Here is a 25,448-nt window from a genome sequence, read left to right on the forward strand (position 1 = left end):
ATCAGTGATTACTTGCAATGCCTGTTTTGGGTGTGGAGTGAGGCAGGCCTAGAGAGACAGATCCTTGGAGCTCTATGCCCAGCCAGTCTACCAGAATCAATGAGCTCCAGGTTCAGTCAGAGACTCTGTTTCATAAAGTAAGGTAGACAATGGTAAGGTAGAAGAGGTAAATGTAGACTAGAAATGACATATTTAACATCAGGAGCATGTGTGTATGCAGACACTGACAGACAGACACACACTCTCATGACACTACAACCAAGAGCATAAGTTAGAGAGTGGGGAAATTTGAAAAGAAAATTTCATTAAGTAATTCCCTTTATGTAAGATTAAATGATAGTCATTATATGAAAAACACCAAGGAGAATACATTCAAGTTAATGGAAACAAGTCTTTATTAAGTAACTTTTAATATCAGAAAAATAAAACTCTTATAATTCTCTTTACAGCAAATATATAATATCAGTGCTTTGGCCATCTTAAGTTAAGGGCCCTTTATCATAAAATATATGGTTTTAAACTTTACTCAAATTGAATTTATAATCCCTATGACTTCCCTACATATACATAACAAAAGAGTGTAGTAAAATTAGCAAATACTAAACTATATTGATAATTTATCATTCTTAGTTTGTGGTTTTTAGAAACAGTACACGCACCTAATATATGTCGATTCCTTGGCTTATTAGTTGCAGTGTACGATGCAACAAAATACAAAACACATGCTTGGTGACATTCGTCCATATCTACAAGACGGCAGCTAGAGATTAGAATTCAATACTGACAATTAACTATCCTACAAGCAATTAGCATTACATCATAATATGCCATCAAGGCAACTTTTTTATACTGAAAAAATCAAAATAAAAACCGTTATTTGTAAACTTTATACGAAATGTAACTCTTCAAGTGGAAATAAAAAATAAAGTTTGTCTATTTACTATTGAATAGACATAAGATTTCAATTTTTGTTATACTGAGAAAAAAAGCTCTTTTGTGTTGGGAAAATAATGCTTCAAAAAATAATTAGTAGAAAAACCCACCAGTATAATGTTTTGTCCTTTCAATGCCAGCAAATTTGGGGACATACTGAGGATGAAGTTAAAACATCCACAGGTGAAATGTACAAGTGTGTTTTAAAGAAATCTTTGTTTGTGATTGGAAATAGGTTTGAAATGAAGTAAACTGATTGGAGGTTGTCACAGCTGCTTTCATGAATTATGCCAAGGGCATTATTATCTCCCTCCCCATCCCCTACATTACTAAAAAATAAAAATATATTTATAATGTGCAAGACAAATATGGATTGAACATAAAATGTTTCACATTTTGATCTACAGTCTAAATATTAATAGCTTGATCAGACTAATGAATGGAATGTTCGCATTCTCAAATTTTTCAGCCAATATAGGTGCATCCCAAAGCCCATCCTGAAATGGGAAAACCCAGTCGGCTATTTCCACATTCACCAAGGGAGGCAATGGGTAGGAATTCACAATCAAAGATAATTGTATTCCTGATCCACTGAACACACCAGCCTTGAGCACTCTGGGCGAGATGAAAGTCAATGTAGCAGTTTTTGTCCCAAATTGTAACCAGTGATCTAGTAAACTGCCATCAGCCCTATTATTACTAATAAGTAATCACAATGCTTTAAAAAGTTACTTGCAATCCTGCAGAATTAGGCAGAAGTTGTTGTAAAATAAAAAACAAACCTGTTTTGTCAAAACTGGCAGTGTAAAGAAGGCAGCACTGGAAGTGTCAGTCATCTGTAATGCCAGGCACCCTCCATAAACTCTTCATGTGGCTAGGCTTTGGGACCCACTGACTACAATCTCAGATGTATACATTTTGCTCATAGGTTACACAGCAAAGTAGAACTTCAGCTTTAACAACTCTTATACAAGCTATGTCTCTGAGTCTATAAGATAGTATTAATAATTCAAACCAAACTAATAGACAAGAGACCACTTAGGTTTAGTGTTACCATAGCAGCCTTTTATAAGTGTACTAACAACTTTAGCCTAATCCCAATAAAGCCTGATAACAGTCATAAGAATTCATTAGGAAGTTTACTGGGGGTACCATTATACCCATGCCTTTACGAGTCCATATAGAGATATAGTATTTATGTATATATATATAGTTAAGAGTGAATTTGGATTGCCTGAGTAACAGCTGTCTGGCAAACTGGACATGATGGCGTTCTCTTTTCACAGATCTTGTTGGCACATTCCATGCAGAAGAGGTTGTGGCCACATGGAACTAGGGCAGCAATAACTTCATTCTCAAAGCAAATCACACAGTCGTGCTTTCTTCTTGATTCTGGAGGTGAGCTAGAGGTGGAACCACCATTGGAAGAGGAGTAACTATTGGTACCATTAGAAAAAGCAGGGATGTATATTGGAAGGCCAACATGGTTGCCTGTACTAGGTGGGTCGCTCCTAACCCTTCGAGCAAGTGGGTGTTCTATGCTCTCAGGAAATGTAGGAGACAGACGAGGAGTTGATGGCTGACTTCCTCTACGCTGAGTCTTCATGTTACCAGAAGGATCACTCCCAAAGCCAGAGAGTGGGTTAACTGGTTCAAATGGAGTCCAGATAGTTTGAGCAGATGTTGGTAAAGAGTCAAAGGCAGGAGAGTCTACTGCAAGATCTTCTGAGCCCACAGATGGTAGTGTATCTCCAAACCAAAAGTTTCCTGTGCTAAATGGGCTTGTTGGACTAAAGTCAGCCAGCCTATTGCTTCCAAAATAGGAATCCGTGGAACCACTTCCTAGAGAACTAGAACTATCATTTCGATAGTTGGACATCATTCTTGCACGGCTAGGAGGAACTGGATTGGAAGAGAGCCATGCAGAGCCAAGAGTGCCACCTTCAAAGCTCACATCAGTACCGTTATAATGGAAATCATTTTCTTCATTGAGCTCTATATAGTTTCCTGTACGCATGGCGATATGCATTTCTATTTCTTCCCGTGCTCGATCAACATTTTCGGGCATCCCTGTCACTTCAAAGACCGGCTCCTTATCTCTGCTTGGAGTTACTATGTACGTGTGGGTCTGTTGCTGAATTCTCTTAATTGTTGCTCCTTTTGGTCCAACTACGAGCCCTACCACACGATAGGGGACCCTGACTTGAACTGTAGTTTGACCAGGCAGATTAGGACTACAGGATAACCCTCCCAGAGCAGGGCCATTTTTGTTTCGAGATGCACGAATCATAGAGAAGTGCTCTGCAGCCGACAGGATTTCTCTTTTGGCCATGGCAACATCTTCTTTCCGTCCAGTGACAACAAAAATAGGCTCTTCACCACGAACAGGTGTCTTGATATACGTGTTTGTCTTGGCTCTCAGTGCTTTAATTTTACAGCCTGTTAAAAGAAAACATTTCAGAATCAGTATCTACTTTAAAAGTATTTGTACAGGCAAACCGTGAAAAGTTCTTTTCAAACTAAACGCCCTTTTGTCTACAGTTCTTAAGAGTTAATTCTTTATCATAAATGTAACACTAAATGATGACATTTCCCTAATTTCATGCAATACTGCCAATGATGGATTCCTATTTGTCTTGTATTCTCTCTTTTGGGAAGAGAGGGAACCACTACTGGAAATCACAACTCAGAAGTCTAGTTTGCTCTTTATTAGTTACTTGGAAAGATGTACAAAATAGTCTATATAGGAAAACTGTATCATCGGTAAGATTGAGTTTTATAATACTAGTGATTTTCTAATTTGCAAAGATGTTGGCGGCAAGAAAAGTATTGAATGTAATTGAGATCTCTGCACTAACTGGACTCAGTGGGTTATTAAACATATTACAAAAATATTTATTGTTTTATTTAGCCCACTTAGAACTCTAAGCTCTGGACCATTACCTTACTTTACTAAGGAAACAAAACTGAAGCTCAGAAAAATTACATAACTTGTTTACGGTCACACATTAGTGGCAGAGCCAGAGTTAAAGCTGTGTGTAATGTAGAAATCTATGATATTTTCATTATTTCAAGAATTTTAATTTTCACATACTCTATGACTCTCACTTGATTATTTTATTGCTTTAACATTAACTCCTTTGTAAAATTCTATTGAAAGCAACATTCATGGCTAGTGGCTATCTTTCTTCAGAGCCCAGTTAGTAAAAATCATTTATTGCCATCTAGTTAATGATAGTTATACTAAGACAAATAAATTTTGTAAATCAAAAACTAATCTGAATATTAAGTGTAATGGAAAAGCGCTCTCTCTCTCTCTCTCTCCTCTCTCTCTCTCTCTCTCTCTCTCTCTCTCTCTCTCTCTCTCTCTCTCTCTCTCTGGTTTTTCAAGACAGGGTTTCTCTGTGGCTTTGGAACCTGTCCTGGAACTAGCTCTTGTTGACCAGGCTGCTGCTGGTCTCAAACTCACAGAGATCCACCTAGCTGTGCCTCCCGAGTGCTGGGATTAAAGGCGTGCGCCACCAACGCCCGGCTCTTTCTTTCTTTCTTTCTTTCTTTCTTTCTTTCTTTCTTTCTTTCTTTCTTTCTTTCTTTCTTTCTTCCTTATTTATGGGGAGACAACCACAAAAGTGTAGGATTAAAAAAAAGTAATGTAGAATGATTTTGTGCCTGCTGTAAAGTTCTTGATCCATTTGAGGAAACAAATACTGCAGACTCATGGAAAATGGATAGAGGAACCAGTACCAGCTCCAAACCCAAACTAAAAGCTTTGGTTCCCAACCCCCCAGGTGTATGTAAAATAATACATGGAAGAAACATTTAATTTTCCATAATTAATTCTTAATTTTAAATCAATTGTTTTGATCACAGAATTATAGTACCAATTATTCAGGTTACATAAGTCTCCAAATTGTCAAATGTAACTATGGCTTAAATCTCTGGAGTTAGTTTTCAAAGAAATTAACAAGCAGATTCCTAAAATATATTCATTCTCATGATTATATCAAACAATTATTTTCTCAAAAAAAAATAAGTAAGGTAGGACTATTGAAGGTAGGAGCCAAAATTTGGGCAGATCTTTTTCTTAAGCCTCCTTTCCCCCTCTTGTCCCAGACAAGTCATTAATGGGTAAAAACTAAGGCTTTATATAATTAGATATATAATTTTGAGCCTACATGCCTGCAATACATATCTACATCTCCAACCTTACTCCAGTTATTTCTCTTTATTTCCTCTAATAAGATGATTTGTCAATACAATATGGGTTATATGGTCACTTCTTTGCACAGAATATTTTATTGGTTTCTTGATAGTCCAAACAATATGGCACACAGAACATTTCTTCAGTTGGTTCCTGACTTTTTAAGTTTCATTCTTCCTATACCAATTCCTCTATTCTTTTAAACTCTATAGTATAATACTTCAACCTATGGCACATTCATACTTCCTCGTCTCTATGATTAAAATCTTCCTTCTTGCATCTTTAGTTCTAGCTGTGATTAACCCTCTGGTTTTGGTTTAGGTACCTTCTCCTCAATAATGTTCCTTCTCTGCTATGGCTATATATCTATCTTCTAAATTACCAAATCATGGGGAAATTGAGTATCAATATATATACTACTTGATTGCCATGTAATATTTGTGGAAGGTTGCTAATTTTCTGTATTAGAACACTTGGCCTTTCTTACATGTTATTTTGGACCCAAAGTCCCCTTTAATTCCTGACTTTCAAGATATTCATCTTCTGGTCCCAAATTGAAAGGAGACTGTCCATGCAAATTGAATTACAGCATATTTAAGACAGCTTAACCTACTATGGAACTTCTGAATCCTAACCACAAATTAATCAGGGTCTTGTTCCTCAACTGTGGAACTTACAAAGAAATGGCTGTCTTTTCACTCTGGGTCCTAGGCACATTACCATGAAAACCCAGACTCAGGTTCTCTGAAACCAAAATGAATTCAAGCACCAGTGAGTATGACATTAAGATGAGCAACTCTTCCTCAAAGCTTTCACAGGTATCTTATTTTTCTTTCATTTTATTTAACTTTCAGAAATCTTACTGCTGGCTATATAGTTTAAGAGAACAAGGAGAACTTAAGAACTATACTACCAGGTAAAGAAGAAACAAACAATACTCCTAGCTGTAGGGCTCAAACCAAAAATTTAAGGAAAGCATTTAATTTAGTACATTAGGGCGGGCTAGGGGAGCTAGTTTGGTGGGATCTATCAAGAAATCACAAGTAAAACATTACTGTGAAACATGAAAACCTTTTTTTTTTAAAAAATATTTTTCATTTACTTATTATGTATCCAACATTCTGCTTCCATGTATATCTGCACACTAGAAGAGGGCACCAGATCTCCTAACAGGTGGTTGGTTGTGAGCCACCATGTGGTTGCTGGGAATTGAACTCAGGACCTCTGGAAGAGCAGTCAGTGCTCTTAACCTCTGAGCCATCTATCCAGCCCCATGAAAACCTTTCTAAGTGCTACAGTAAGACTATATTTACAATCAACTATACTAAAATCACATGAGTGATGGTTACTTTTGAATAAAAAGATAAATTAATTTGTTTTTACTGTACAATGAAAATGAACTGGGTGATCATAGCAATTTTTTGTTTGTTTGTTTCTACACAGTCAAATCTTCCTCTTAGTAGGTGCTGCTTCAGGCTGAGAATTGAGATCACATCTCTTGGACAACATGCAACCCACAGAGATGCCTAAGAAAATCTGAAAGGCAAAAATACTTAAAAGAGTATCATTCAGTTACATGAGTTTACACTCCAGGCTACAACTTGGTAAGAAGGCAGCCTCCTAAAACCTCATTCCTGAGCTGTAGACATGGCTTGGTGGGCAAAAGCCCTTTGTTGCATAAGACTTAAGTTCAAAGTACCAGTGCCATGTGAAAAACCACTGCAGGTGCACTTGTAACCCAGTGCTAATGGAGGGTGGAGACAGGAGGATCTCTGGAGTGTGCTGGTTATGAGCCTAGCTCCAGGTTCAATAAAGAGATTGTATCTCAAGGAAAAAGGCTCCTGCACACATGAGTACATAACACACACACTGAAAAATAAAACCTCATTTCCAGTAACAGACAGCTCTGGTTCATCCTGCAAAAAAAACAAAACAAAACAAAACAAAACAAAAAAAAACAAAAAAACAGGCAATTTCTATTAAATGCAAAGTATTTTTAGAGTTTAAATTTGTCTCCTTTTGATCTTTTCTAGTATCAACCAACAGAAAATTAAGACACCTTTCTAAATAACAACTGCTGAGAGCTGAGAGAATAGCTTAGTGGTATAGTGCTTGCCCAGCATGCAGGAGGCCCTTGGGTTCAATCCCTAGCAGCGCACACTGCACACCCCAACCAAGACAATAACAACAAAATACCACCCAGACAGTAATTCGAGTAATTGTCAGTTCTAGCTTACAGGCACATAGAACACCTATTTGACCTATGGTTACATTAAATTAAATTAAAAAATAGGTGTTTAATGCATAGTCAGGGAAAAAATAGGATACATTAGCAATGAATCACTTGTGATATAGGAAGGCCTTTGCCCCACAAAGAGTAATATACTTTGGTTTTGCAGAATAGGGGAAGGTAGTAAAACAAACAAAGATAGTAAGACCAAGTCTTTTAAGCCACAGAGGTAAGCACTTCTTCCTAAATTCTATGACAAGACTGTGGGAAACCTCACTTATCACACACGACTGACATAAAGATGTTGAGTTGCAAACATTTCTACAATCACATTATGAAGATCAAGATTACTTGATTAGGAAGGTAATTTTCAAAAGGTGACATTAACTTAAGGAGAAGTATCAAAATTCTAAAACTTTTTTGTAGGTAGAGAGGAAAAGAGCTTTATGGAGTATTCAATCTTGAATTTCTGTTTGAAAATTCAGATACTTAAAACAAATAATGGAAGAATTGATTAAGTCCAGAATAATGCAAAACAGAAGCAACAGGGTACTGATAAATTGTGATATATTTTAAAAAATAATTCCTGCATGGCAAAAGTCATCAAAAAATGCTAAAAAATTAAGATGTTTACAATTCATCTCACAAGAGGTTAACTTCTCTCTTGCATGCTCATATTTCTCCATTATAAACACAAAATCCCAAGAGACAAACAGGTAAAAGAAACAGCTTACAGCAAAGCAAACAAGTTGCTTTTAAGATGGACAATTTTTTGTTTGTTTCTCAAGACAAGGTTTCTCTGTGTAGCCCTGGCTGCCCTAAAGTTTGGCTCTGTAGACCAGGATGGCCTCGAACTCAGAGAGATCCTTCTGCCTCTGCCTCCCAAGTGCTGGGATTAGAGGTGTGTGCCAGCATTGCCCTGCTAGATGAAAATTCTTATTTATGCAGTAACTAAGCTAATTTTCCCACCTACTGCTGTCAATGTCAACATTATAATACTGAAAGGGAGACCATTATTTAGTTGGTCAAGGTGGACAATTGTAGAAGTCAGTTTGTATATTAAAATGATCTTGTGCTCCTATAATCCCATTTGTAGAGGTGATCCTGCAGTAATACTTATATAAGTGCAAAATGTTCTCAGTATTTTATTACTTATTGTTTGTCTTAGCATGAGGCTAAGACAGCTGTGGAATGGAATATAATGTATTCATAAAATTGGTTGACTTGGAGGGACAGGGTGAGAGAGACTTTCCATTGTGTACTCAAAATATTTGGTTAGAATATATGAATAATATCTTACTACTTTTTTCCTACTTTTGTTTAAGTAACACGTTTAGCTAGCACTGTTGTGATTTTATATCAGCAGGATAAATGATTTCATAGTCAAACTCAATTTTGCAACTCTTAAATGTACGGACTACTACTTGTTTTCTTATAGTTATAGATAAAACCAGCTTGTATTGCAGGTGTTGGTGGCGCATGCCTTTAATCCCAGCACTAGGGAGGCAGAGGCAAGTGGATCTCTGTGAGTTCCAGGCCAGCCTGGTCTCCAGAGCGAGTGCCAGGATAGGCTCCAAAGCTACACAGAGAAACCCTGTCTCGAAAAACAAAACAAAAAACCAGTTTTTATCAAAGGTAGTTACAGGGTGGAAACTTGGACCAAAATTTGAGTCAAGAACTAGAGTACTAACAAATTTTAGAGCTGTAATTTCAACTTAATTTGAAAGAAATTTCCTGCAATAAAGCCTCTAGCTTATCTTGTTGGCATAAGAACCAATTTTTTCCTTTCTATCACTGTTACTGCTGTTTTCAGGTTAAAAGTCTCCAACTTCAGCCCCAAGTTGTCCCCTCCCTCCTTAGTATAGCAAAACATTCTATCTCAATTCTCAAGGCTAAGAGACCTCTAAAGAAAGGGAGGCTCTCTGTTGTTGGGATTGGAGTTAGAAGTAAGAGGGAAACTCAGTTTTCAAACGATGAGCTGCAGATCAACATTGTTTTGCAGGTAGCATGTAAAACTAACCAACCAAACCATGACTCTTGTGTGTTCCCAATGTTTCTGTGGACCATGTGTACAATGGGCTGTAGTGTAAAGTATTCTTTTTATCATGGGTTACCATCATTAAAGCATAAGGCCTCCATATTTGATTATTTTGAAGACCACCTTCTAGTTCTAGAAGTATGACAAGATATACTTGCCAAGAAAAAAATTGGTGAGAAGTGAAAGGGAAGAATCACGAAGAGGAGCTATTTGCAGATGGAACTTTCCAGATTGAAATCGACACTATAGTTCTGCTCTATGGTCATATAAATCATGTTTTGTAGGCCAGAGAATCTAAATACATCTATAAAGGTGAACTTACAAAGTCAACTTTTCCCCCCCTAGTTATCTGAAAGATACCTTGTATATCTAGAGGAAAACTATACAAACTGCTTTTGTTCTTAATGAGTGAGTGGTTGATTTAGATGGTGGTAGAAAGACCATATGGCCCCACCTATACCATCTGTTCCCATTTTTCAGTTTTTTTTTTTTTTTTTTTTAAGGCATTACAGGGGCTGGGGAGATAGCTTGGTGAGTAAAGTACTTGTTACACAGCCTGAGGACTGGAGTTAGAACCCCAGTAAAAAGCCAAGCATGGTGGCATGCTTGTATAATCCTGCTTGGGGAGGAAGAGACAGGGAAGATGGCTAATTGTCTCAAAAAATAAGGTGGACAGTTCCTGAGGAGTAAAAACCCCAATACCCGATGTGGCCTCCAGACACTTGTACAGAAAGAAAATGAGAAAAAGCAATGTATGATAAAGAATTGAACTATTTATGTTACTACTATTGGTGTCTATAGTTAATAAAAATGGATCTATAATAAGCTGATTATCCTTCCCTCAAAGAAGGTACAGTCACAGCATGTGTAACAAGCATGGTAAGCAGAACTTTTGTTTCTGATGGAGCATTCTAGTACACAGCCCAACCTGGCCTCAAACTCAGCCTCTGGAGTGCTTAGACAGATGAGTGCCACATGCTTTTGCTGGCAGATGGAATTTAAGATGACCCCCTGCTTCCAGATTTCCAGCCCTTGACTAGGTGTAGTGGTGCATGCCTTTAATCCTAGCATTTTGGAAGCAGAGGCAGGTGGTTTTGTGAGTTTGTGGCAAGCCTGGACTTTATAGCAAGTTCCAGGCCATCCAAGAGAGCACACGAGACTCTGTCTTAACAAAAGAAATTCCTGGCCTGAGTTAAACACAAACTTAGGTACTCTTGGAAAGAGGTTTTATAGATGTAATTATAACTGTGGGAATACACAGAAGATCAGTTTTATTGTTTTAAAACACATGAAAGAAGGTTTCAAGGGCCCAGAGATAGAAGGTGAAGAAGTTGCTACACATGCAGGAGAACCTCAGTATCCCTTGAGGCTAGCTAGAAGCTGATAATCTAGATGAATCAGTGAACTCCAGGTTCACTGAGAGATTGTGTCACAAGATAAGGTAGAGAGTGACTGAATACAAGACCTAACACTGACCTCTGACCTCTGTCCTCAACACACAAGCACAGGCCGACTTCAAAGACATTTTGAAAAGAAGGCTAGTAATTTTTTTAGTTGTTTTTTTTAGTATTCATATAAGTATATGCACACATTTGTGTGCACAGGTGCTCGAGGAGGCCAGAAGAGGGCATAGGATATCTTGGAACTGGAATTATAGGTATTTATGAGCTCTTCAAGAAGGGTGCTAGGATTTTCCCCCTGGTCCTCATTACAGAGCAGTAAGTGCTTATTTGCGGAACCATCTTTCTACTCCCAAACTAGTGATTCTAAAATTCACCCTTAAGTATGTTAGAGAAGTAGTGTAAATATTCAATGAAAAAAAGTTACACTTTTTATTAAAGCTGCAACAGCCAGAAGATGTAAATTAGACAGGAAAGATAATTTTTCTTACTAGAGATCTTATGCCCATACCCTTTAAAAAATGTTAATAGAATTCCAGAATTATCAAGCTAGGGATGCAATTCAGTGGCAGAGAACTTGTCTAGTATGCATGAGTTCCTGGGTTAGATCTCTAGCACCACCAATAAACCAAAACAGTACAAATTTTAAGAGAAGCCAGTTATCTGTAAGATTCTCTTCTCCCTTTGCTAGAAGTACACACTATAAACTTGAAAGACTGGTTCTTTTAGGCAAAACACTAAAATGACAATTTTAGATTTCATCTAGAATTTGACAGAATGTAAAAGACACTTATTAATTACAAAAGTTTTACAAGTAGGGCATAGCTGGCATGTGCCCAGTAGTTCAACATCAGCCTGGGCAATACAAAAAGTTCATTAATTTTACCTTATTCCTTATAGAATTTGTCAACCTGCACACTGAATCTATATTACTGACATCTTAAATTTTACCCTTACAGCACAAAGTAGAGGTTTTGGAGAAGTCACAAGCGAACATGGAACAGGTTTTCTCCAAAGAGAAAAAAACTGAGGCTTAAAGGAAGCGATTTGTCCCAAGTTACTGGTAACCATGATGAAGTTAACATAAAAAAGGCAAAGGTGAAGAGTGGTATGGGGGAGCAATGTTCATGACCAAATCCTTTATGCCTAATTTCAACTTCACCTGGGATTTTCAGTAACAAATTCTCTAGTATTTTAAAGCAAAGTCTTACTATTTCATGCTACTATGTGTGGTCAAATAAGGCTTTCCTTACATGCAATGATTAGTAGTCTTCTGCTTCCTAGACAAAGGCAAGAACCCATACATACTCAATTGTCCTAAATTCAAACACTGGCATGAAAGATTCTATAGTTACTAAATAGTAAGTAACACAAAATTCTTAAAATCGGTCACAGACAACTATTCAAACAGCATTATGCTATGCATATACTTAATTTAGTTGGGTTTGGTAATTTTAGTACTAGAAAATTACTAGCTGGGTGTGATAATATGCCTGTAATCTCAGCATTCATAAAGTGGGGGCAGAGATCTGGAGTTTGACTTGAGGTGAGCCTGGACAATATAGAGACTTTCCCTCAAAAATAGAAAAAATAAATACCTTCAAGGCTTAATTATCAAATTGAATTTTCTGGCCTATATCCCTAGAAACTGTTTTTTTAACTGCAAATATACTTAGTCCACCGCCCACCCCCCGAAATTTTCATTCTGAGTTTAAGTTAGTAATGATGAAAATCACACTGTTTAAAATGGGCCCAAATCTAGATCTACTAAGTACACAAATTATTTAGAATCACGGGTTTGATATCTGCAAAATACCTATAACTACCAAATAGTTATATGGCACTGATAAAACAACCCTCTTCTTCAGCAAACAAACAAAAGCCAAAAGCCCCACACACATGGAAAGATACCATGATTTCAGTGCTGTTCTGAAATTCTTTAGTGAAACACATAACGTATGTTTGGATGGGAAATGTATGCACAGCAAGACCAAGTGTTCTGTTTCTCCTGATCAAGCACTACTGATGAAAATTTGGAACAGAATGGGAACACACACACACACACACACACACACACACACACACTTACTGGAGATCAGCAGTAACAAGGTAAGTTCAATCAATGAGGAAATTATCTAAATGGTCTAGTTTAGTGACATCTAACCTCTGGGTATGGCAACTCACAACTGTCTACAATTCAGTTCCAGGAAATCTGACACCCTCATACAAATATAAATGCAGGCAAAAGACCCAATGTACCCTAATAGGTAAATCTTAAAAAAAGAATATCAGCATATAGATAAAAACAAAATTTCTGTATGACATACATTATTTTCGCATACACTATTTATACACTTCGTGTATGAATTGTATATTGAGGGTACAAAGTTTTTTTGACAAGAGTGTACAATTAAAAAAAGACTTCTAGACCTATAAGATTAAAGAACATACACTAAAAATTAGACTCAATTTATAGCATTTAACATTGATAGTGTAGTAAAAAATAGATCCAAGTTGGGTGGCGATGGCATATGCCTTTAATCCCAACAGAAGCAGGTGGATCTCTGCGAGTTTGAGGCCAGCTATGGCTGTTACACAGAGAAACCCTGTCTCAAAAAATGAAAAAGGATCCAGAGTTGTATTGTAATTCACCTTTTGTACTTATCAGACAGTAACTGAACTGGAATAAAACCTGTTGACTTCAATCAAACTTGTCAACAATTATTAATGTCTTGCAGGCACTACACTTTAAAAACAGACATAGTCTAGATTTATAAAACAAGATCTTATGATACTTTTAGTATTATATACATCCGTGTGTGTCCATGCATGCCCATATGGAAGCTAGAGGTTGATGATGGATGTCTTCCTTTATGGTTCTTCACCTAGTTTGAGACAGGGGCTTTTGCTGAACCTGGAGCCCTGTGACTGGTTAGACTGGTTGGCCAGCAAGTCTCAGGGTCTTCCTGTCAGTCTCACAGAGCTGGGATTACCACTCTATGGCACCAGATCTAGCTTTTTATGTGGCGCTAGGGATTTGAGTCACACCTTCATGCTTATGGAATAAGCACTTTACTCACTGAGCCATCTTCTCAGCCTGAGACTTATTTTGAAATTTTTTTTTACTAATCTCTCTAGTTCCTAATTTCTTATTATTTTAATAATTTAAACAATATAATCATAAATTTTATTACATTATTAACAGTATTGTTAATTTCACAAAATTAAAAAACACACTCAAGCCAGGCGTTGGTGGCGCACACCTTTAGTCCCAGCACTCGGGAGGTAGAAGCAGGAAGATCTCTGTGAGTTTGAGACCAGCCTGGTCTACAAGAGCTAGTTCCAGGACAGCCTTCAAAGCCACAGCAAAACCCTGCCTTCCCCCCACCAAAAAAAAACCAAAAACCAAAAAACAAAACCAAAAAACAAAAACAAAACAAAACAAAAAAACACACTCAAGGGGGGAAATGGGAGGACAGGAGGAGAGGGAACTGGGATTAGTATGTAAAATAAGATTGTTTTTAATTTAAATAGTTAGTAAATAAAATAAACACACTTAAACACAACTAAGACAACAAATTTAACATGCACAAAGGCCATATGCTCTGAGAAGTAAAATAGAAGGTCAAATGCTCTGCCAGTTTTTATCTCTATTATAAGTGGTCTGGGGAGAAGAGGGATGAAGAGATGGCTCAGTGGTTAAGAACACATACTGCTCTTCCAGAGGACTCCCGTTCAGTTCCCAGCACCCACATCTGGTGGCTATGGCTCCACCTCCAGGGGATCTGACTCTAGTCTCTGTATTGCTACTTGTACTCGCTCACACAGACACATAATACAAAAAGAAATGTGGTCTTGGGATTGGAGAGATGGTTACGAGCACTCAGTTGGGATCAGTTCCCAGTACCATATGGTGGTTTATAATATCTTTAACTCCAGGCATCAGGCACACACAACACTCATAAACATAAATAAAAAAAAAATTGGTCTGGGATAGGTATAGAGGCTATATGATGAAAACCTGTCTCATCAATGTATATTATTTGAAATATAAGGGAACTAGGGGCTATCTGTAAATGCTGCTAGTTATGTACTTATGACTCAGAATTCCTCTTATCCTATACTCTGCTTCAGAACTGAAGTTATGAATGTCCCCATCTGTGACACAATTATTTCCAAAACCAATTAAGAGATGTCAAATAGAAAATTATGACTTCAGGTAATGAATAAAATGGCAGGGATGGCTAATTCTTAAGGATGGACATTTAGCTCTTCCAAAGCAAAAAAAGAAACCTCAAAATGATGTACCTTTAAAAAAAACTCAAAAAACAAAACCCACTTAGGACAGTTAGTTATTCTCACAAGGAGAAATTTTCACATAGTAAAAGGGTGCGAATATTAGAAGCCACTTAGTTCTCTATAGAGAACTACAAATACAGGTTTTATTATCACGCTGCTGGGGTGCGGGGGTGGTAAAGGGGTCAATGATCCACTTGTTGAATGGTGCAAAACAGGAAAAGGGCAAGACTTTGTGCCTTAAGATAAGATAAAAGATGGCATACTTTTAACAGTACCGGCAACTCTGGGAAATATTAAGTGCAAGAAGAACAGTCAGCAATTTGTCTCCATGTTCTAAGACACAGATTCATATTTCCTTATTAACCAATAAGCATAGCCCTAAGAAGAAAAACTAAGACATTTATGATGTAATAGCACAAAATAAAAACATGCAACTTAAATCTGTATAAACACTACCAATTTACAGTTAAGGTGCTTAAGGATATAAAGGACAAAAGTTCATGTTAAACTAAACCTACCAAAATATATTATTGTCATGTGGTAAAACTAGCAAGCAAATGAACAACAAATTAAGTTGTGTTATGTTTTCCCAGTATGCATTCCAAATCTCTATATTCCACAGCCTCAACAATCACTTCCCAGGCCCTTTCCATCACCCTAGTTTACCAGACCCTAATCATTAACAAAATTTGGGTGATTTTCTCATCACCACCTAGCAGGCACTCCTCCACACTTTGTTGTTCAATATTTGCATCCTTGTTTGCTAAGACTGCATTCTCGAAGGGGCATGTTCTCATGTGTATGATTTGTTTGCCTTGGTGTAGTTTTAGCACCACTACTGTCACATTACTTTAGAGCTAGTCTATTACATTGTTAGTTTCTAATAAAAAGCAGAAAGTCTGTCTGAATCAACCTCAAATTCTTGGCTTACTCGTTATCGTAAACTCATTATCAGGCAAAATCAAGCACTCAATGATTTTAAATCAAAAGTCATCTCATTCTGTACCTATAAATAAATGAATTTTTATTTCATGTACATAAAACAGTTTTCTCAGGTCTGTTATCCTGATCAGCTCCAACTGGCAAGTGAGGCATATGAAACTGATTAGTCAATATCAAGCTATTTTACAAGCTATTTTGTGCCCAGATATCATACAGGCTTTTCTTACCAAAATCCTAGCAAAGAAGCAAGCCATCTCTTACATGTGAAGTCACCGCCTCAAGAATCTCTTATTTATGTGTACTTTAGACCACTTGGGGAAATGAGATCATTCAAGCAGCAGTGCCACTGTCTCTATTTGACCTCAACAAGAGGCATGTATCAACCAGGCTACACCATGTTGTATCATGGCAGCAGCAGGTAGCATGTTCCCCTTTCGAAAAAGGGGCAAAAGCTACACTTAAGTATATAGAACCTTCCCTAAAAATGTCGGATACAGAGGTACTCTGCATCCCCTTCCCCCACCTCCACAAACCTACTGGAATCTGAGACATAGGTCCTTTGTCTGAATAATGTGGGAGGAGTCTGTCTGCAGACCGGGTGTGCTGGCAAGTGAGAAAATTTATCGAAAACTGCACAAATGCATAAAGTTCCTTAATTACCTAACTGCCCAGTTTTCCCTTCACCGTACAGGCTAAAGTGTTCTAAAAGACTAACAGTGTATCGCTTTGAGAAGAGCAAAGTGTCCACTGAGTACCTAAGACCAAACAGAGTTGGGGTGCTCCTCTAAAGCCAAGTTTTTGAATAGCGGAGGAGGGAGGCGGTGATAAGGCCGCCTGAACATCTATCTATCTCTTCCCTCCCGAATAGGTTCTTTGAACATGCTGCCTCCATGTCGGTCTCTTTCTCTCTCATCTGCACAAGCTTTTCTAAGGAAGGATGATCATTTTTACAGGCCACTCGGCTACACAAACTTGCCACCTCGGAGCTCTCGGGAAACAATACCATACCCCCAACTTCTGACCTGACCTTTTACCACCTTGCTGAGGTTTCTGGTGCCACGACAGCCTGGTGTTCCACGAGTACACCGATTAAAGTGAACGCTACGAGACACCGTGGCCCGAGAAACTTAACACTTCTTGCAAGGCGTGGGTTTTTCGCAAGGTGACCCATCTCGGCGACCCGGCGGTCCCTCCCTGACCCCCTTTCTCCGGGGACTTGGGGGACTCTCCGGGTTCGCTCTTCCTCTGCACGCTCGTCTTTTTCGTCTCCCACCCACGCCCAGGGCCGTGCCCAGATGGACCTCAGCGCACTCACCCTGGCGTCCGACAATCTCGGCGACATGCTCGGAACTGGGCACGGGGACGCACTCGGTGGTGTTGACGCTCTTCCTCCTCAGCAGGGCCGCTTGCTCCCCGTTCAGAGCGGCAGCGGCGGCACTGCCACCGCCGGAGCCGTAGGCGTGGGACAGCATCGCCGCCATCATGCCCTGGGCATCGTCCCCTCCGTACAGCACCCCCGCCGCCGCGGCCGCCGCCTCCCGGGCATCGAAGCCCGCGGCCGGCAACAGCACCGACCCCAGGGGCCCGCCCGGGATCGGCTGGTTCTGGGAGGCGGTGGCCGCGGGCGGCGACAGCAGCAGCAGCGACGGCCGGTCCTCCTCCTCAGCCTCCTCCAGCTCCTCCTCCTCCAGCAGGTCTCCGTCCAGCTCCGCTTCCTCCCCCTCCTCCTCGTCCTCCTCCAGCTCTAGCTCCGCCGTCTCTGAGGTCGCCGGGCGGCCGGGCGAAGCGGACTCCTCCGGAGCCAGCCCGGCCGCCCGCCGGGCCTGGCACTGCGCCGCCGCCGCCGCCGCGGCCCTGAGCGCCGGGGCGCGGGCTCCGCGGCTGGGGTCGTCGAGGCCTAGCGCGCCAGGCGTTCCTCAGCAGCAGCCCGTCCCCTCGAGCTCCGGGCCTCCCGCGGCGGCGGCGGAGGCGGCGGCAGGGGGCCGGGCCGCCGCAGGGCCAGGGCCGCGGAGCTGCCGCTTGGCATCGCGGCGGCGCGCTGTCAATGGCGGCGGCGGCGGGGGCGCGTCAGGCGCGGCGGCGGCGGCCCCATGGCGGACAGGGCCCGGGCCCTGCTCAGCGCGCAAACACCTTTCCTCGGGGGAGGCGGCGGCGGCGGCGCCCGCGCCCCGGGCTGAGGAGCGCCAGGGCCGCCGGAGCGCGCGAGGGCGGGGTAGAGGAGCCGGGGAAGGAGCCGAGCTAGGTAACTAGGTGGGTGGGTGGGGACGGCAGCGGCTCCCCTCTCAGGGTTTCTTTTGTTTCATGGCCTTAACCAGCCCCCGGCGCGCGCGGCGGCGGTGGCGACGCCCCACGCCGCTCTCCGAAGGAAGCCGGCGCGCTCTGATTGGCTGCTTTTAATCTCCGGGAGCCCGCCCTCTCGTCCCGCAGCCTTCTAGTTCCTTTCCCTCAGCCCCACCCCCGCCCTCTTTTCGGGCCCCGCCCCGCCCCACCCCAGGCCGCTCTGATTGGATGACGAGAACGAGCCAGTCCTCGAAGCCGGCTCCTTCCGTCTCCTCCCCACGCCCCGCCCTCCTCTTTCCCGAGCGCTCACGAGGGAAGCGACTGTGATTGTTCCATTTATACGCCACTCTTTGTGACGTAACCGGGAGAGAGGCGGGAGGAAGGCGCGCGAGCGGCGGAGGCGAGTGCCCTGCGGATGTCTGCGCAGGCGCGTGCGGTTCGAGCGCCGGCTCGTGTTATTCTCCCCGCTTCTTCCCGTCTCCGTGGCCTACCCGGGGCCGTGCTAGGGAAGGCGCTGGGTGAGCAGCCCGGCTTTGCGGCTGCAGGCGTGGGCCGCTGGGCGGTGTGCGGAAGCGGCTGCTGTCGGAGGAGGGGCCGGAGTGTCGTCCTATCCAGTCGCGGGGGTGGTTTTCTGAGCCGCGTGGCTCCGGGGCCTGCTCTGCCTCTCCAGGACTGCTCCTCCCTTAGGTTGGCCGCCCACGCCCGGCCGCACAGGCTTCCCTAGCGGCGCTGTTCCTTAATGTCGGACCCGGAGGGCAGAATGGAAGTCCTCGGGCTTTTGAAAGGAAATTAATTGGGCGTGTGCTGTCGGACGCTCTTCTCCGTTTAGTACCAGTGAGGCCGTTCCAGGTTAGCTTTAACCTCCTGCGTGGTCCCAGTGAGAGAACTCAAGCAACAATGGAGCAAAGTTTCTAGTGGCCTCATTAAAGTAGAAAGAAACAGCTTTAACATGACAGCTGCTTCAGTGCGTCCCAAGTATTGCCATTTCAGTATGTAAGCAATACACAATTACAGTATTTTAACCCCTCTTCGACCCCGTGCTAAATCTTTGAGAACAGTGCATGTTCCACCTATAGCATAAGTCGATTAATTTTGCTCCACACCAGCCACGTTTCAGGTCCATTTTGCCACGAAAACCTCCAGAGCTCTTGAGTTTTGAAGTGTAACTTCAACACCCCCCACCCCCATCAAGTTGCCTAAAGTTTGTTATGAAGGAACTGTAGTAGTTTTTGGCCCCTACCACCACAGCTCAACTGTACGAAAGAAAGCTGAACTATGGCTTCCATGAGCTATTTTGTGCCTAAAAAGCGTTTTGCAGAAGCCTCTCCCCATCTCCTCCAATCAGAAGTGCTGGAAAGTTTTAGCTAATACTAAACCTTCCCTATTGCATTCCAACTCTAGCTATCATGTATGCTTGTTTATAGCCGTAGCTGTGGAGTATGGATTCCCTACCCTGGCTGTACATGAGGGTACGAAAGAAACAGTACCTGCATGGTGGCACAGACTTGCAATTCGAGCTCTCAGAGAATTGGTTCTTGACTCTTGACTGCCTCATGATCTAGCCAAGTTTTTAAACACAATGATCACCACCACTCACAACAGACAGCAAGAGGCATATTCCTGGCTATTTTTTAAAAAGTCAACCAGATTTCTAGTTGCATTAGTGTTGAAAACACTGTTCTAGAGTTGACTGGGTTTACAGAAGTCTTACTATTAATTTTATGAAATGTGATCTTACCCACTTTTGCAGTTAGGTAGAATCTTCACTGGTTTGCTACAACTGAGATTTGCCTCAAGAGCGTATTTCATGGTGTCTTAATTAAAGGGACTGAGTCTTTTAAAACATTATTAGTGAATAACCAGTGACTAGTCGCAGGGTATACACTGTTTACTGCCTGATGTTTCAGCTTATTTGGGCAGGATTTTTTTTTTTTTTTTTTTTTTTTTTTTGAGACAGGGTTTCTCTGTATTATTTTGGTTCCTGTCCTGGAACTCCCTCTGTAGACCAGGCTGGCCTCGAACTTACAGAGATCTGCCTGTTGGGCAGGATTTTTACAAAACCTAGTCAAAGCATACCAAGGGAGAAAGCCAAATAAAACATGCAGTGGATGTATTTGTCACTGGAAAGGATATAAAGAACTGCAAACTGAAACTTTTGATAGTCTCTCTTTTGTGAATTGTCTTAAATCCTCTTCCCTGGGACCCAATACAGAAGCTGTAAGAGGAGTGGTAGTCCACAGCTGAGAGGTGGGAAGGATAATTCATGTACATTAGGTCTACAATGATAAGATTTTTTTTAAGAAGCTAAATGGTTCAATTTAGGTGCTCATGATAAAAAATTGCTTTCTATTTCACTTTCATATTATAAATGAGGTTTCATGTGTCCCCATACACAAATATATACATTCATGCATTAATTTATATGTGATCAATATTGTGATTTATGAACGAGGCAGGAGATATTGAAAATTACCAACCTTCTCATTTGAGCCTAAAGTTATTGTCTTGTATTAAATCTTGCTTATGAAGCAACTTCTAGATTTTCTTTTGCTATAAATATATTACTGGGTTATTCATTTAAAACCACCAAACCAGTGAGTGCCTTCTGCTCCTCCCCAGCCATGCATCTTATTAACTTTGCATCTGAATATGATTTCCCTTTTATTGCTTAGCTGCTGATTACGATGCAGTTTGATACAATGGGCCATTCTTTTAAGGGTCTTGAAACTATAGAATTCCCTGTTTACCCAATAGCAGACTGATTGTTGAACCTAGCCTTTAAAATCTAATGCAGTTTTAATATTAAGGCTGAATCAATTACAAACCAGACAAAACTCAAGATGTCTGTCCTTGTAGGAAAGCAGCTGACAAGAAGTTTGAAGCTGTCATGAGGACTGCTACCAGTGCATTGCTCAAACTAAGACTTGCTTTCTTGGTAGCCTACCTTTTTTTTTTTTTTAAGACAGGATGAGTTTCTGTAGGATAGTGATCAGTGGTACCTGGCTGCAAGAGCTCCCCCTGTCTCCCTGAAGGAGAGAGTCCTTAACCTGTGGGGTACATGCTTCCTTGGGTAGTATCAAAATATAAGAATATAATAGCCGGATTGTGCCTAGAGAGTTACATTTCCTGGAGATGGCTTATTCTACCTTGGATTTCAGGTTCTCCAGTTGCTCAAAATTGTCCCAGAAACCTGCTCAAATCTCTGTTGTATTACAGAAACTGCTTTGATACCACACTCCCATACTGTCTCATTCTTACTCCAGTAAGCTGTCTGTACTCAATGTCCGTTTCTTCACTATACACTGCAATCTAGCCATGGCTCTTGATGCTTCGCTGGAACTATTTTTACCAGTTTTGTTTTGTATTTTTTTCAGGTCTCCTGAAGCACGTAATGACCTTGGACTTGTTTAACAGCCAAGGATGATTTTGAACCCCTTATCCTCCTGTTGCCACTTTGTGATGGCTGAGAGTACAGTCATGTGCCACACCCAGTTCATGCAGAAACTGTGCTGGGCATTGGACCACAAGGGCTGTGTGCTTAGGTAAGCATCTACTAACTGAGCCACGTTCCCAGTCCTCAGTGACTACCTTTTTACCCTATGGAACTTACTCTCCCCATGCGGACTTGATCATTTCTTTGGCTTTCCCTAAAGCATTTCTCCGTTTTTCTGTTTTTATTCCTGTTTCCACGGCGTGCCTCGAGTTACTTTTAAAGTTCACATTACATTTGGTATGCATTCAGCATCTCCCTTAGGTGTGCTTTCTGCTTCTCCCATCCTTTCCACAGAAAAGATTTGCTTCATTCCCAAGATTCTTAACTGACAATTCTTGGAGCTCCCAGATATTTGTCACAGCAGAAAACAACGAACAACCAAAACCGAAACAAAACAAAACCCGGATCCAATCTTCTGTACATTTGTTACAGCAGTTATCTTACCTAATATATCAGGCTAAAAACTTACAAAAAGAGAGTGAAAATATTAGTGATTTCTGAGGGTTATGGAAAAAAGAGGAAGGAATAAGTGGAGTTTAATGGATTTCTATGATAGTGAAAGTACTCTAGAGAGACGTACAGAAACTATTTTTTGCTCACTTTTGCTGGATTTCTGTAACTGCTTTAAAAATGAACTGAGCAGAAAACAGAGATTCTGCGCATCTGTCTAGAGTAGTTTAATAACACATAGCTACAAAAATGCTACTTCAGATAAACAGACTAAGATAACATATTGTCTTGACTATGAGTTCATCTAATGAACCTTAAAACATACATGAAAATGTGACAAAATTGAAAGGAGAAATAAATAAATCTGTAATTATAGTTGAGGACATGAGCATGTCTGTCTCAGTAATTAGTGGAATTATTACTAAGTACCCAGATGAATAACATTAACAAAACTAATCAAGCAATACAACCAGCCAATAGGATTTAATTGATATTTACATACCACTTCACTAACAGCAGGGAATATACATTTAAGTACCCGTTGTAAAATTCACATATGTAAACCTTATCTGAATTATAAAAACAAACCTCAATAAACCTAAGAGTCAAGATTATGTGGAGTATTAATTGGCTATAATAAAATCAAGCCAGAATTCAATAATGGAAAGAGAATAAGAAAATGCTAAATGCGTAGAAATTATGGAGCACATTTATAAGTAACCCATAGGTCATTGAGATGTCTCATGGGAAACAAAGAAGTACATTAATCTGTACAAAAATAAAAACACAGCCATGAAACAATTTTTTTTTTTGTGAATTTGAAGAGTGTCTCAGTGAGGGGTCATTTGGAGCAGGTTGGCCAATAGACATGTCCCTGAGGGATTGTCTTAATGTTAACTGATGTGGAAAGACCTGGCCTAAAATTGAGTGGTGCTATTCCTTGGGTTTGGGTCCTGGACTATAAAGGAGGAGAAGGTGATCTGTGAACTAGCTGGCATGGGCATGTGAATTCTTTCTATGCTCTTGACATGGCTGTGACGTAGCTGCTGAGTTTCCTGCCTCTTCCCTTCCCTGAAATGATGGACTGTAATGTGAATCATAACCAAATGAACCCTTTCTCCTTTAAGGTACTTTTGTCAGGGCATTTTATCACAGCAACAGGCTGTGAAGTGAAGCCAAGGCAATTTATGCAACAGAGCCTCCAAGTTTGTGGCACTAAATGTATTGGAGAAAAGAGGCCTCAAAAAACTGGAAAATGAACAGCAAAATAAACCCACAAGAGCAGATAGAAGGAACTAATAAAAAGCAGAAATAAAATGAAATTCAAAACAAGGAAAACAGCAGAAAATCAATGCCAGTATTTCTTAGAAAAAAATCAATAAAATTGACAAATCTTTTTCAAGATTTGCCAAAGAGGCCAAAGAGGAGATGAAAATTGCCAATATAAACAATGAAATGGAGGTAGTCAGTGTAGATTCTGCAGCCACTAAAGAGTTAAAAGGAGAACACCAGGAACAATTTTAGTACTTAATTTCAACAACCTGAAGATGTAGACTTTTTCCTTGCATTTACAAACTTCCAAAATTCAAGTAAGATAAAACATATAATCTGATGAAATGGAACTCACAACTGGTATGTACAGCAAAACCAGACAAAAATAGAACAAAACTATAAATAAAAATCTTTCATGCAAACAGACACAGAAATCTCAAAAAGATATTACCAAACCAAAGAAGAGAGTTTATTGCAGATATTTGAAGCTTACCTAATGGGTAAAAAAAAAGTCCACCAAGTGGTACCAAGTGTGGCAGATGATGCCTATGGTCCCAGCTACTTGAAAGGTTGAGGCAGGAGGACCACAAGTTTGAGGGCAACCAAGGAACTTAGAGATCCTCTTTCAAAAATAAAAATATAGAGGGCTGAGGGTATAGTTCAGTAGTAGAATGCTTTAGCATTCATAACATATTGTGTTTAATTTCTACTAACGCAATCAATATAATCAGTAGTCTAAAGAGGAAACCATATATATCAATTGATACAGGAAAAACCATGTGATGAAATCCATTCATGATAAAATCTTTCAGACTTGGAATAGAGGGACCTTCAAGAAGATTTCGAGTATCTACAAGAGGACCCAACAGGGCTGGAGAGATGGCTCAGTTGGTAAAGCCTCTGTCTTGCAAGTTTGAGGACCTGGCTTTGATTCCTGGAATGCTTGTTAAAAAAAAAAAAAAAAAAAAAAAAAAAAAAAAAAAAAAAAAAGCTACAGGTGGTTGTAATCCCAGTGCCGAGGAGACAAGCAGGGCCCTTGGAATTACTGACCAATCAACCTACCTACTTTCAGGCCAGTAAGATACAATGTCTCAAAAAGTTGGTCAGAGCTTAGAACAACACCTAAGGTTGTCCTCTGGCCTTCATATCCACAAATACACACCTGCATGTCTACATTCTGTCCTGGCTAGTTTTATGTCAACACAAGCTAAAGTCATCTAAGAGGAGGGACTCTCAATTGAAAAAATGCCTTCATAAGACCCAAGGAAAGTCTGTAGGGTATTTTCTTAATTAGTGATTAGTAGAGGAAGGCCCAGCCCATTGTGGGTGGGGACAGGACTGAGCTGATGGTCTGGGGTTCTCTAAAATAGTAGGCTAAGCAAACTATGAGGAGCAAGCCAGTAGGCTGTACTCCTTTATGGTCTTTGCATCAGATCCTACCTCCTGTTCTGACTTCCTTTGATGTTGAACTGTGATATGGAAGTATAAGCCAAGTAACCCCTTTGCTCCCAAGTTGCTTTTCATCATAACAACAGAAAGTTAACACACACACACACACACACACATGTTGTGTACTAACACTGTAGCTAAGAGTGAAAAATACCTTTTCTGCTTAAGAATGGGACCTGGCAAGAATGCATGTATCCTTACCACTTTCACTGATGAAGTATGAAGAGTTTTAATAATTACCTAAGAAATAGACATACAAATTGGAATGAAAATACTACTAATTTAGATGGACTTTCCTAATATATGTGGAAATTTAATTGAGAATCTAAAGGGAAAGATGAATCTCAACTTCAAAAAAAAAAAACAGTTCAGGTTTTGAAATTAAAGTGGGAAAATTAATGTGATTACCCAATTTTAAGGGAACTGATTTAAATGTAGATGATTAGTTATTATAATATACA

At 40.4% G+C, this 25,448-nt stretch overlaps 1 protein-coding gene across 1 annotated transcript; it reads right to left on the reverse strand.

The window, feature by feature from the left end:
• Positions 1-371: 371 nt before the first annotated feature.
• On the reverse strand, positions 372-18,384 carry Mex3c (mex-3 RNA binding family member C). The gene is given in 3 exon segments (XM_027397869.2): positions 372-3,372; positions 17,359-17,997; positions 18,000-18,384. Coding segments are annotated over 3 exon segments (1,935 nt in total). The 5' UTR covers positions 18,070-18,384; the 3' UTR covers positions 372-2,146.
• Positions 18,385-25,448: the final 7,064 nt, after the last annotated feature.

This window comes from Cricetulus griseus, chromosome 2, assembly GCF_003668045.3.
Source record: "Cricetulus griseus strain 17A/GY chromosome 2, alternate assembly CriGri-PICRH-1.0, whole genome shotgun sequence".
Classification (NCBI taxonomy): domain Eukaryota; kingdom Metazoa; phylum Chordata; class Mammalia; order Rodentia; family Cricetidae; genus Cricetulus; species Cricetulus griseus.